This window comes from Dunckerocampus dactyliophorus, chromosome 10 (assembly GCF_027744805.1).
Source record: "Dunckerocampus dactyliophorus isolate RoL2022-P2 chromosome 10, RoL_Ddac_1.1, whole genome shotgun sequence".
Lineage (NCBI taxonomy): Eukaryota > Metazoa > Chordata > Actinopteri > Syngnathiformes > Syngnathidae > Dunckerocampus > Dunckerocampus dactyliophorus.
In genome coordinates, this window is record NC_072828.1 from 28,361,194 (window position 1) to 28,375,660 (window position 14,467).

At 40.1% G+C, this 14,467-nt stretch overlaps 1 protein-coding gene across 3 annotated transcripts; it reads right to left on the minus strand.

Moving 5' to 3' along the window:
- Positions 1–284: 284 nt before the first annotated feature.
- trmt1l (tRNA methyltransferase 1-like) lies at positions 285–14,080 on the minus strand. Of its 3 annotated transcripts, none has more exons than XM_054789163.1 (16): positions 14,007–14,080; positions 12,836–12,937; positions 11,954–12,016; positions 11,757–11,870; positions 11,590–11,654; positions 9,792–9,948; positions 8,228–8,348; positions 7,052–7,131; positions 6,462–6,702; positions 5,219–5,431; positions 4,948–5,138; positions 3,954–4,020; positions 1,853–2,016; positions 1,719–1,781; positions 1,504–1,630; positions 285–655 (listed from the first exon to the last, which is right to left on the minus strand). In XM_054789163.1, the coding sequence occupies exons 1-16, from the start codon at positions 14,071–14,073 to the stop codon at positions 463–465; spliced, it is 2,028 nt and encodes a 675-aa protein (XP_054645138.1). In that variant the 5' UTR covers positions 14,074–14,080; the 3' UTR covers positions 285–462. The 3 variants fall into 3 exon arrangements, with proteins under 3 accessions (XP_054645138.1, XP_054645137.1, XP_054645136.1); XM_054789162.1 differs by having other exon boundaries at positions 292–655; positions 1,719–1,784; positions 11,757–11,867; XM_054789161.1 differs by having other exon boundaries at positions 292–655; positions 1,719–1,784.
- Between the last annotated feature and the right edge of the window lie 387 nt (positions 14,081–14,467).

A 14,467-nucleotide genomic window follows, 5' to 3' on the forward strand; every position in this document is an offset into this window, starting at 1 on the left:
CCATACTTGCGGTATAAAATATTAAACTTACCATTACAGGTCAGAGAATAAACATGACTGAAATACAAATAGAATAATAGAAAGCTGAAAGCAATACAACTAGAGCGCTTTGTGCTTACTCACTTATCAGGAAAACACTGCCCTCTAGCGTCGTTGTAGAGCATTGCAAGTCTTAAGCCCAGCCTTCTGTCTCAATTTCACCTTTGGATGCTTCTCAGAAAATAAGGTTGTAGCTGAGGAAACTTGTTAAAGCGCTGCTAAGTTACAAGAAACTCCCTTTTGCACAACAATTTTATTATTATAATGACAAAAGAACCAAAAAGTAGGTTATGACATTACGAAATACAAAAGTCTTCATTTTAAAAACACAACTAGAAACTGATGACGTCACAGAAACAACAAAAACAACAACAACAACAAAAAAAACTAAGACAAGTTTATGGTGGCGGCTGCTGTTCACTTTCACATTGTTGCGTCTTGGCTCACACTCGGCTGAGTGGCACAAACCTTGCTGGGACATGCGGGAATGCTGTATTTGCTGAGGACAGACTTAAACTGCTCCAGTGTGGCATCTGTTCGAACCCCCGTTGGGTCAAAGTGAGTACGACTCACCCGGAAACCAGCTTCTGTCAGGTACTGAAGAAATTTATTTAACCTGTAGAGAAGGTGTGAAGAATATCACCACACTCATCACCACTTTACGTTCAGTTTGCATACTTGCAAAGTGGAGAAAGTACTCGGGCCCCATCTAATATCTACTTTGTGTCCTCACATGAGCTTGACAGAAGATGACAGTAAATACTTATTTACCGTACTCATATCTACAGTAATCCCTCGCCACGTCGTGCTTTAAATTTCTCAGCTTCACTTTGTCAAGGTTCTTCAAAAGTAATGTACAAATCACGCTGTTTTGTGCTCGAATCCAACCTATTTGTCAAAATTCAGCATTTTCATAAGCATAAAAATGGCTAAATAAACTAAAATACAAATGTAAGGCATTCAGGAGACACATTCACTGGTCACTAGTTGTCAGTAATGTTACTGTAATGTTCGGTGAGACACACAAGCACCATACCTGATTGCCCGAATAACAACAGGCTTTTATTTCAGGTTTGAATTATCTCACAAAAGGCACAGTTATCCCTAACGTGGGCTACTGTTGTCTATACTGTAACTATGAAAATATTCCATTCATTAACAAGGAATCCTACTTCGCAGAAATGCCGATAGCACTGTCAGAGAGGCCTTTTATTGTGGCCAGCCTTAGGCGCACCTGCGCAACAATCATGCTATCTAAGAAGATCTTGAAATGCCACACGTGTGAGGTGGATGGATTTGAACAACCTTTGAGAGAAACAGGTTTTTTGTGTTCATAGAAAAAGTTTGACTTCAGCTCATAAAAAGTGGGAGCGCAGACAGAAGATGTCTTTTTATTTTTGCAGAGTCTATTTTCCATAATGGAGCTACTTAACAAAAGACAAAAAAAAGGTACGAGGTACTCACTTGGGCATGTTCATGCCGCGCATGCTGTGGCGGTGGATGCTGTAGTAGAACGGTGGATGTTCCAGAGACGCATCCGACTTGAGCTTCTTCACAGTGTTGCCGGACTCCTCTCCCGTTTTCCTCTTTCCTGCAGCCCGGGAAAGAAAAAAAAAACCCAACTAACTTCAATGACCTTAAAAGGTGAGTGAAAGAGTTAAAGATTGATCGCGACTAACCAGATGAATCAGCGGGACATGACTCCTCGTCACTCTGTAAGGTCTTAATGATGACGCCGCACTCTACTGGAAGGTGAAATCCACACAGCTCAATTGCTGTCACAGCAGCAGACACACAATGAGGATGTTTTTACCCTGGTTGGTGAACGCAGACGCCCCGTGGATTACTGGCTTTAAGGTGGTGCACTCAGACTCGCAAAGGAGAGTCTTGACGAGTGGCTGGATATCCTCCATACTGTGCTGCACTGCTGCCAACAGCATCTTCCTCAGAAAGCCAGTGTTAAACAAAGAGCCAGACCTGTACACTCACACACACACACACACACACACACACACACACACACACGAGTCATTTCCTGCAAGTCCAAGTTAAGCCTTTGTGAACATCTTCTTGTGCATTTCAACCTTCTAGAGTCACATGACATGTATCCTACCGCGTGTCACTTTAAAAACAATTAACTGCTACTGCCTTGCATCTCAGTTAAGTTTTAAAAGTAAAACTTTATGTCTTAAGCATTCTTGCAAACCACTTGTTTTTGTGTGCAAGATCTGGCCCCCCACGCTGCTATTCCTCCCATAGCCACTAGATGGTGTCAGAGCTTACCATACCCTCAGGATACAATGTTCCCTCACTCTATCGCTTTCACAGATTCGCAGATTTTTTTTGTTTATTTAATTTTTATTGCAGTGTATGAACGCTGTTACAGGCCGAGCCTGGCCTTTTAAGAGGAATTGCATTGAGGGAAGTTGAGAGTCTATCTCTTCCCTCTCTCGTCTGTCTCTCTACACCGCCCATTGTTTGATGGGCCTGATTGGCTGTAGACCATTGTCAATCAATCAATCTCCTTCGTGCCGTCCTGACATGTCTCCTGTGTCATCGCTAGCTAGCTTGCTTGCTAGCTTGTAAATGAATCTTCACTTGTCTGCAACAATATGTTTTAACAAGGATACAAAAACGCTACAGTACAGCGGAACGGCACCGGGACAAAAAGGCACGGCCGCAGGAGTGAAATATGCCTGAGTGGCTTAATAATTTCTTGCGTCGATCATTAAGGTTGATCATTAAAATTCAAATGAAGGTTTGAACACTTTGAAGAGTGTTTAAACAACAGAGAAATGTGAGAATATGTTATCGCCTGTCAAATTAAGCTGGCTACTTTGTGGGTTTCACTTATTGCGGGCTATTTTGGGAACCTATCCCCCGCAATAAACGCAACACAATAACTAATGAAGACATGTTCTTGCTTTTAGCATATTAAAGCATCATTTACGTCATATTTGCCCAGCAAATGCATTGATTTTTTTGGTCAAAGTTAGATAATATTATTCATTACTCACCGACTTTTGGTAAAAAAAAAACCAAACAAACAAACAAATAAATATATATATTATGTATACAGTATATAATAATATTTTATTTTATATAAATAACTATGTGAAATTATATAATATATATAAATATTTTAAAGATTTTTTTCTCTCTTCTGCAGAAAACGCATCTCATTCACCCCTAAATCGGTCATAATTTGAAAATATGTAATAATACAGATTAGAAAGGAAACACAATTTTTACACGTTTTTGTCTTCACAGCTTCACTGATGTTTTTTCCATTAAGCATTGAAATTTCCCGCTTTGTTCAGTGGTCCTTGAATGCATGGTAGTTGTGTGCAGTTTTGTTTGGCTACGAAAGCGCTATTTTCGACAGCCAATCCGGCCTAAAACCTTGCAGAGGTGAACACAACCAATCATTTTACACTTTAAGTACGTTCAATGAGTGTGAGGCGTATTTGGGGATAAAACCTGGATTGTGTCACGAGTGAACAATGCCAATTGAAGAGAGTAGGGGGGACGTTTGTGAGATTCATCTCTTTTATTGCAAATGCTGATCTGAAATTGGCGGAGAAAGTCAATGACAAGCTAGGAGGAGTGTTTGGAGGGGGCAGAGCAAGCTGTGTGTCAAAAAGACATTTTTATGTCCATACCAACTGAATCTGTTAAATTAATCTCCAAGAGTAAATGGTAAATTGACATCAGAATGCAGCGAGTCATTTGAACCAACGTAACACTGCGTCAAGGTAGCTGCTTAAAGGTGTTTGTATTGTGTGCAAAGAGAACCCGGACCAAACATGTGACTCAGAATGCAACAATGTCTTTTGGTATGAGCATGAAGACAGTGTCAAACATCCTTCAACAGTCATTCATATTCATTCTATTGAATAGAACTATAGCTTTACCATAATGGTCCCAGCTGCACGGCGGTTTTTCCCGGCAGACTCCCATGACAGTTGCAGGGCAGCGTCCCTGAAAGAAACCAACACATTTTCTTAATGATTGTTAAATACAAGAAGTGTAATACAAGAATTGGCTACACCATCTTGAATTGATTTGGGATTTTCTCACAGGGTGAAATTATACATACAGACTCAAATCTACGCATACATTCACTGAAATCGCTGGTGGCGCTAAAGAGTTCTGCAATGTTTCAATTGCCAAGAGTGATCATTTAGTGATCATTTTCTACTGCAGCTTTTAGAGAAAGTCCAAGGACCTCCAATTGTCCTTAAGATCTTCAGTATTGGCATAAAAATACGATATTGGTTGATATCGGTATCGTTTTTGTTCTGCCCATAATGATACTGGCGAGCGAGTGATGATGTCATACTCTACACACCCGGTCTGGAATGCCTACAGTTTGTAAATACGCAATTTCCAAAGACCGTAAAGCACCGCGAGTGGGAAAGTAAGGCACCGTCCTTGAATACTTCTAATCTCATATCATACTTCAGTAAGAATCAAACGCAGCTAGTACACCTGCAGCAAACTAAAGAGCCACGGTATCAGTCCTGAGTTGCATACGTTGCACTTCACTTTGTTCTTAAACGGATGTTTCTCAACTTAAAAATGTGCAGCTTTACAAAATTGTATCATGACCAGCATTATTTAACTCATTCCATACCAAAGACATATTTATACGTTCTTTAAAAACCAGAACGCCTGATTGAAAAAAAAAAAAATCATAAATGTCTACCTAAGTGTTTGAATTACACTTTATATTTGCATTCTAACTTATTCAATACACACGTTGAAGATATGCCTTCTCAGACTTCAGGCCTCATGTTGAACGTCAAAATGAAAAAATAACTGTGCCTTGAGGTGTGAAAGGTACCTGTAAACCCAAAAGTGAGCAAAAGTGGAAAATCCTACCCTGGAGGTGCTCTCTGAACTCACCATCGACCATGTTGCCGTGCTTGAGGAAGATTCTTTCCTCACACCACTGACAGTGAACCAGTTTTCTCAGCTTCTTTGCCGACTCGTCGGCTTGCGTAGGACCTCTGAGGACTTGGACCACCACCAAGACGAAATGCTCCAGCGCCACTGCCAGCAGCACCTCAATTCCTTTGTTACAGCGGGCAGCTGCTCTGCAGAGTAAACCATGCAGCGCAGCATGAAATCACCTTGGCTTCTACCACCGCAGCATCGACAGAGTCACTCATCTTACCTTGCCACGGTGGCGACGACCGTGCGCGCCGCCAGCTCTTTGTAGTACTCTGTGCGTACGATGTGAGTGCCATAGTGCCGCAGGGTCACGTTGGGGGACTTTGCGAAAAGAGACCCGGTGTCTGTGGACGTCACGGAGACGATGCCCATATTTCGGACATTCCTGAAGGCAGCGTCCAAGTAATTCACAGCCGTACCAAAGGGATCCAAGTGACTGAAAGAGTCAAACATTGTATTACTGTTCGTCACGTCGAGAGCTGCAACAATTAATCCATGGTTAATCAATTACCCAATTAATCGACAACTATTTTAATAGATTAATCATTTTTGGATTTAAATATGTAAAAATCCTCTGATTTCAGCCTATGAAATGTGAATATTCTCTAAACTCCTTCGTTATCCATGAAAGCAGACCTATTATCTTTGTGTTTTAACCAAAACAAGATATTCACACTTATCATGATGCATTTTTGCTAATATGTTGCGGTCCCAATGACTAACTGTAGGTGTTTGCTTCATATTGATTTGGTCCATCTAGGGCCTAACCAATTACTCCATTCATTGAAACAACAAGTTTCAGATTAATCGACTAAGAAAACGATCACGATTGTATTTTTGTGTACATTTATTGTTTTACTTGAAGCGGTTTACATTTTTTTATTATTTAACTTTATTTTAGCATGTTGGCCACACAGTCAGGAGATCGGGAAGGCCTGGGTTCGAATCGCCGCTTGGGCATGTCTGTGTGGGGTTTGCTTGTTCTCCCCGTACGTGCGTGGGTTTTCTCCGGTTTCCTCCCACTTTCCTACTATTTTTGTGTACGTTTATTGTTTTATTTGAAGCTATTTACATACAACAGAATATTCAACAGAATATTCAAGCGGCAGGCCGCACGGTGGCCGAGTGGTTAGCCTCTTGCCCCAAGTCAGCTGGGATCGGCTCCACATACCCCCGCGACCCTAATGTCGCGGAGATTTGGCATATTCAAGCAGAAACCTGGTGTTTGTGCACTTATTTGCTCTGTCAATCTTCTATTTCTGAATACTAATAAAAAATACTTTAAAAAAAATCAAATTCGTCGATTAATCGAAAAAATAATCAACCAATTAATTGTTATTAAAATAACTGTTAGTCGCAGCCCTAGTCACATCCTGACAAGCACGTTTCTCCTAACGGCTGCAACAGGCGGCGGCACATCTTTCCAACGGAGAACCAAACCTGATGAGTAACCAAACCTAACTTACATGTAGTCAAAGGGCCGCAAGTGCATCATGACGTTGGCGTCCATCTTCACAACTTCCACTGTGGCGATGGGCTCGTCTTTAACTTCGCCTGCAGGTTCCTCCACCTCTGAGCCTCGATCCACCTGCATTTGATTCAGTTCACAGTTTTCCTTGATCATTTTCACACAGGTTTCGCTGATGTCCGTGATGGTCACTTTCACGCCGTTGTGAAGATGCTTGGCCCATTGCAAGCCCGTGATGCCTGACACACACAAACATACAAATCAGGATTTTATAATTATTTGTTTAACATTCTGTCTCTGTTACAATAAAGCTACCATAAAAGGCTTGACTGTTCATTTATTTATAAGGGTGGAAACTTGCAAAATCAGCAGGGGATCAAATACTTATTTTCCCCACTGTAAACAAGGTAAAACATATCATGGAAACCACATTATTCCATATGAACATGCCCATACCGCCTCAGCATTATCATCACCCAAGTTCATCTGCCACCCAAAGCCCTGCCCACAACAGGACAACCAAGCAGGGGAAGCACACCAACATCAACCTCCAAACGTACAATTTACAAAAGACGTTCAATGTCTCACCTGTGGCTCCAAAAGCATCCAAACACTCCAGAGGGCTCCTCTCTTTAGCCAAAACAGCCAGCGAGCAGAAGACCAGCTGTCTGAAACATGTAGGAAAAGTAGGGAGTGTCACAAGATCTCGCCAGATTAAAATGTGAGGAGATTTCTCGTTCAGAAAAAAAAAGTCTCGTGATAATAAATATAAATATATATATATATATATATATATATATATATATATATATATATATATATATGTATATATGTATACATACACACACACACACACACACATATATATATATATATATATATATATATATATATATATATATATATATATATATATATATATATATATAAATAAATAAATAAATACATATAAATGAAAATAAACTCGATAATTTTGCCGGCCTCCATATACAGTCGTCCCTCGTTTATAGCGGTTATTTGGTCCCAGACGCAACTGTGTTAAATGTATTTCCACGACAAAGGATTCAATGTTAAAGGGAAAGATATTTTGACATGAAGTTGTACGATATGCCCATCAGCAGTGTAGTACATCAACAGTGACTTAAACCCCCCCCCAATTTGGTCCTGCGAGTCCAGTTGTGGTGGGATTTCCGTGAGGTGGAACATAGTTTCTGGGTCAGTTAAGTAAAGAGTTTGGCTTCCCAAAACAATATGAGTTCACATTTGCATTTGTCACGGTTGAAATAGTCCACTGCTGATGGGGATGTCATACAACTTCATGTCAGAAAATCCGAACTATCCCTTTAACGAAGAAAATATTCAATTTGAGCACATAAAACCTGTTTATGACTTTCTAAATACGGCTTTTAACATTATCAGAGCCCTGTAGACATGAAATAACACCCCTATAGTCACCTTTTCACTCGCTATTATTCATTGTTCACACCACATTGAAACTCTTATGCTGCAGGGGCTCAAGACGGCTAACCAGTTAGCCTCAAATTTACTTTTTCTAAACTTAGGAAGCCAAAAAATTGGTCAGGTCATGTCACAATGTTTTTACTGCCTCCTAGTGACCAGAATACTACATATCACTTGTATTCCAATATGTTTTGACTAATAACAGACCTGGTGCAACATCTCCGCACGTGAGCAGGGTGTAAATAGCATGAAAGGTTGTTCCCTGCACACGAGGAAGCGTCGCCAGTGTTTCTTCTAACACACCTGTTGCTCTTCATCTTGCGGTTGAAGTACGTTTCACTTTTCTGCGGCGTGTTGTACATGGGGAGCAGCTGGACATTTGTGTCCAGTTCTTTCATGATTTCATACACCTGACCAGATGATGCTGTCAATCACACAAAGAGATAATTTGAGGTATATTTACTAGAGTTCCACGGTATATTTACTGAACACCCCTCACATTTCAGCAACCATTTTCTGATTCCGTGTGGCCTGCAACACAATTTATATGTTAAGTGTACATTGAGGGACGTAATCAGTACTTCGGGGTAGTCAGTGTAGCGCTTGTACAGCAGGGTTGATTATTATCCAGTCAAAATGTGTCAACACGCGACCATTATTGTCAAAATAGCTGGCAATGGTGGTGGTAGGGTCACGGTCTGGGGTTGCACGAGCGCCGCCGCCACTGGGGGAGCTGCGGTTCACTGAGGGGAAACATGAATGCCAACACGTAATGTGACACTGTGAAGCAGAGGTCGGTTTTCCGACATGAAAAGGAGGCCAAACACGCCTCCGAGGTGGCAAGTGTCTTGCTGAAGAAGCTGCAGGTGAAGGTGACGGAGTGGACAAGAATGTCTCCTTCACAACTGAACCCGGGAGCTCCTGCGATGCATCCCCAAGCACACAGGGGTCAAACCCAAGGCCTGGGGGACAAATTTGGCCCGCAAAAGCCTGCTTGTCAAAAAGATACTTAAAAAAATATATATATCATTTTATTTATTTATTTATTTATTATATATTTTGTTTTTTTATGTTTTATATATTTATATTAGTAAAAATAATAACAAAATAAAATAACTTTAAAAAATCAAACAGACACTTGATCTTTCTTTGTAAATGTATTTGTTCTGTTAATTTTGGCAGAAAATTGTTACTTTTTTGTTGTCAAAACCCATTTAAAATGAATTATACAATAGTAAGGTTGTTAGTGAAACATTTGCTGAATGAAAGTGATAATACAGTAATAAAACGCGGAATAATATCACGAGTTACAGTATATGGTTTCAAGCAGCCCTCTGGGGGCAACCACAATGGCGATGTGGCCGGTGGTGAAAACGAGTTTGACGCCTCTGCTCAAGCAGAAGGAAAGTGGAGGAGCGCAAGGTGTCTAACGTCCACCAGTGATGTCCTCGTGGGGGAGCGGAAGAGGATTCCATTAACAACAGTGCAGCTCTGATCAAGTCCATGCCCAAGAGGATTAAGGCAGTGCTGGAGAACAACGGTGCTCAAACTAAATATTCACACCAAGGACGCAATTTGGACATGTTCACTGTGAGGTGTTGCCAGATATTTACACAATAATGGCTGTGTGTTGACTCATTTCCCGCTTTAAAGGCTGCACAATGACTACTCTTAAGTTAGACACCATTTTAGTGCATACTAATATTGCTTGGCTTTAGAAAATCTTGTAAATATTGTAATAGTACAGTACAGTAAAAGCCAACAAAAACACAATTAAGCTGATGACTACCGTTTTTGATCTCAACATTCTGAACGGCTGAGTCGCAGCCTCGTGTGAAGCGTGTGATCAATCGTCTCAACTTCTTACCAGGCTCTTCTAAGAGAACGTCTGAGCCGCTCGAGTAGCTTGACTTAGTCTCTCCCTTGTTGATGTGGCGCTTCAAGTGGCTGACCATGTCAGTCTTGCGGGCGATTGTGACTGAGCAAACCACACAATGGTAGTGAGCCACGTGTCTCCCCGACACCTACAAGGATCCACACATATCATTTTCACTCTGGGAACTACATCAAGACAGAAAACAGATTAGATGATATTTGGTTAAATGTTGCTGGGTTGTTCCTAACCAATTTCCTTTCATCTGAGGAAGACAGTTTGACCTTGGCAAAGTGGTGACACGTCCAAATAAGTTGTGCTTATATACAAATGATGACTTTGGAAGCTTTAGTTGTTCAGAAATGTCCTGAAAAGACTTTCCCAATTTAAGTAAATCTACAATTCTCCTTCTTAGATCTCCACTGGGTTCCTTGCACTTTCCCATTGCTCTACATATTGGTCCATCCAATGAGTACCGTCAGATTAATCCTTTCATTCTGCCAAAGAGACACTACAATCTGCAGTCAATCATGACCACTGACTAACAAGCAGTTCATAGTGTCAGACCTTGTCAAGTCAGATACAAAAATGATGCTAAGACCGATACACGTGTACTACAAATTGTGGTCTTTCCCGTATGGCAGACCACCACTTATACATTATACATTATACATACCGCCACAGATAGACTTGGTGCTAGCTGTTAACTCATTCAATATCAAAGACATATTTATACATTTTTATAAACCCGAACGCCTGATTTTTTTTGCACAAGGGGCAAAAAGAGGTGATGACGCAACTGCACACTAATAGATGTCACTTTTAGAGCAGTTTTAAGCCACAAAAACAGCTACAATTTGATAATAGCTCGGCATGGATCATTTACATGTACATGTACACACTCGACCGCAAGGAGGAAGTGGAAGAGCATGGAGGAGTGTACCGTGCAAAAGGTTACGCATTGTAGGGAAATTTTAATGCACGCACATGCACACAGTTTCGTTCCAAATGTGAAAATTGTAAATAGTTCTTGATGTTATATTTGTAAATAAATTATTTTGAATTATTGAATTATTTTTAAAATAACCCCTTTTTTGTGTTGTTTATGTTGGTATAGTTGTTTAGATATTTGAGCTGTCACAAAAGCAAAAAATATTTGTGTCGAAAGTAAAAGTTATGCTTGAAATGTATCTTTTCACAAAAAGCTGGTTTTCTCCCTTTTCTAGTCTGGAACTGATATTTTCCTGAAACTTACCTACGTTCTACTGATGTTTACTAAACAACGGAAAAAGGTAGAAACAAACTTTTTTTTCTGATGAAAGACAGGAGTCTAATCTTTCTTTTGGTAGGTTCCATGCTTATATAGCCATAGAACACAATATTCTGTATATCTTGAAAGATCAGTCAAAAGTGTCTAAACTGTCCGGAACCGAAAGAGATGTCTTTTGAAAGATGGCTGGGATTGAATGAGTTAATTAATGTTTGAAAAAACACAATAGAGTGAGGGAGCGATGTTCGAACCTCAATGTGGCGAGGGATGACTGTACACCGAACATAAGGTGGGAAACAAGTAAAACATTAAAGTTTTTACACATCTTGTCTGTATTAAATGCAATTTTTACTTTCTGTAATGTTGATGCACTTGCATACCAAGTCAATGTCTTTGTTTGGTAAACATTCCTGAAAATAAACAACATCATTGCAATTCTCAAAAAAAGAGATCACTGTAAATACAGCATATTTGGGGATGGAAGATATTTCATAGATAACTTCACAGACACTGCCGGCTCACCTGATCTCCACTCAAACTTGGTTTGGGATTTCTACAGGGCAAGTGGCAAATGCACATCTTCTGGCCTAATAAACGTAAAAAAAAACAAAAAAACATGTATAGAGAAAAGAGGCGATGTGTCTGGAAAAGCAACCAATGAATGTCTCTGGACTGCTTTGCTTCCCCACCTTCAAACTCCACATACACCTTCCAGTGGAGGTTATGCAGGTGTCTGCGCAGCTTGTGGTTGTAGCATGCTTTGAACTTCTCCTCAGGACACAGAGGACAAGACTTGCGCCCTGCTGGTGGGTAGAAAAAAAAATTAATTCCCCTTCTATCCTACTTATTCTCAGTTTGTCATCTGGTGCGTTTCATGTCAACTCACCACCATTGAGGTCCACCAGCATCTCAAGGTCCTCCAGTTTAGTTTGGATGGAGATGTGTCTGTCTGTGGGCAAGGACACTGTTAACGCTGGAAAGGAACTCATGAGGGCATTCTTACCACGCAGCTATTACGTATTCTTGAGCTAAACTGCGGCCAGCGGGCCACAAACCCAGCCTACCGGGCATTTCCAAATTCCTTATTTTAAACCTTTAACATGGAAAGTGTAGACGGCAACGGTGCTAGTGTGGGACGCTAGAGTCACCGAAATATTCAGATGCAATCTGTAGCTTGTACAAAAAAAGCCATCCAAACAACACAACACGCACGACACACAAAGTAACCTACCTACTGCACCACGTGGGAATACAGAGAAATATCTATGTGCAATACCCATGCCAAAAAAACACCCACATATTCCCGCCACAGGGCATGCTGGGTAGCTTGTGGTACCCTTTTGTCGCATTTTTACTTGATTGCAAAATATGTCGAGGAGGAGTTAACATACTCTTGATAGCCAATGTTTTATTGTCCATAGTTCATCTTGTTGCTGCAGCTGGACTACCCAGCATGCCTTGCGGGCATTTAGACATAACATTTTGAAGTCAAGTGTTACGTTTAGCGCTGAGTTGTTGATTTATGTGACGAGTTAACTTGCTGTGGATGTGTTGTGTTTTCGTCTCGTTGCACCGTGAGCAAGTACGTCCTTCTGTTTGATGCCACCTATACTGGGTCTAGATGGCTGCCCCCCAATCAAATTTTTTAACCCAATGTGGCCCGCGATTCAAAAAGTTTGCCCACACCTGAGCTAAATGACTGTAAGACTTGAGTTGAGATCTCTACACATACAAAAAAAACAACATAAATTGTATATACTGTAGTCACCAGTAGTGGTTGAGGGCTTGGCATCGCTGTCTGCAGCAGATTCATCCTTTGCTGCCTTTTCGGGAGTTTCATCAGTTGAGGGCACACCTTCACTATCAGCTTCTTCACAAAAAAAGCACACAAAAGTACCTATGAATTACTAGCCAAAGAATCCTAATTCATTATAAAGTAACAATAACAACACTTAATTTAAGCCTTCAGAAAAACACACACTTAAAACCTTTGGGAACCAAACGAGTCACATCAGATAAAGTGCTCTAAATATTAAATTAAGATGATTAAGATTTGTTTTAACTTTGAAATATTTTAATCAGGTGCAGCTCTAATCAGGTCTTTTATATTTCTGTCATAACAGCACCCCCATTTTAACTAGAAAACCACAAAATAAATGAGGTGCAGGGTAGTAGTTTGGAGAGCCTCTATGTCATATTAGAATAAAATTGATTTTGATGCAATATTATTTTTAGACCTGTACTACTTTTCCAATTCCAAAGCTTAAATATTTCAATTTAGTTATAGCCATAATCAGAAATACAGTATTTAATATTTGAGAAGTGTATGTATTGGAGAATTGCCTGTTTTTCTGTTTCATTTTAAAACTCATTCAAGCTGTTTACACAAAAGCTTTGTAGTTTTATGTTTTACATTTTGTTACTTTACTGCACAAATGCCGACAATTGAATTTTATTGATGAATGATTGACACTTTTCAGAGTTTTAAAAGTTGAGTGATTATTGGTGGCAGTTAAGGTATAAAAACTATAGATTTCATTTGGTATGTGATATAAAAGCATTACACAAGTCGTGTTTGGATTGTTTACAGTTAATTTTTTTTTTTTGCGTAGGTGGTGTTATGCAGCTGCGACATTATATTGGCGTCCAAATGAAATATAACACAATCTGCTGGTAAAAATACATACATTTGAGTAACGTTTAGTGTGAAGATGGATATATTGTACGTGCTAAGCTAAGCGTAAGCTAAGCTACGCTTTTGTTATTATTTGGGTCCTACGGCGGAGCTCCGTGGTGAGGCCCATGTTAAGTTGAGCGATAACAAACTTGAATTTGTGGACCACAGCTAATATTGCCAAGACGGAAGCATGCCTCCAGCTCCAACAGTAAAACAAAATGCGTAAAAAAAGAACAACAACAAGCGGGTGTCATTTACTTACGTTCCCTTTCGACGACCTCCTGGTGGAGCTGAACTGCGTCCGGATCATTAAGCTCAGTGTCCGCCATTTTTACGTTACGAAGCAGCGGTGTCCGTACGTAACATTCGTAAAGCTGTTTAAAATACGTCACCATGACGTACGACAAATATCGTACCATTCACTGCTGCTTTGACGAGTTGAGGGATATGTAAAGTCAAATATTTTCTAACCCACAAGAAGCCATTTAACTTTAAATGTGTTAAAATGTGACCTGTGATCGACTTGAATCCATTAAGTCAAAACATTTATAAGTGGTTGGTACGTGATGTTCACGTGACTATCCAATGCTACGGCTTCCCCCTATTTATTTATTTTTTTTAACGAAAACCATTTTATTGTGGGAGTCCATTACATAGATAGAGTTCTGTTTTATTTACTTCTTACTTTAGGGAGATATGTTTTTATTTTTAATGAAACAAACA

What these genes read in the sequence shown, in the direction of transcription:
- trmt1l (XM_054789161.1), bottom strand. Translation starts at nt 14,073, where the DNA reads ATGGCGGACACTGAGCTTAATGATCCGGACGCAGTTCAGCTCCACCAG. An exon ending in GCACGGCAACATGGTCGATG is followed by an intron (nt 4,021 to 4,947) that starts GTGAGTTCAGAG and finishes GGTTTCTTTCAG; the next exon opens with GGACGCTGCCCTGCAACTGT. An exon ending in GTGCAGCTGGGACCATTATG is followed by an intron (nt 2,017 to 3,953) that starts GTAAAGCTATAG and finishes GTGAGTGTACAG; the next exon opens with GTCTGGCTCTTTGTTTAACA.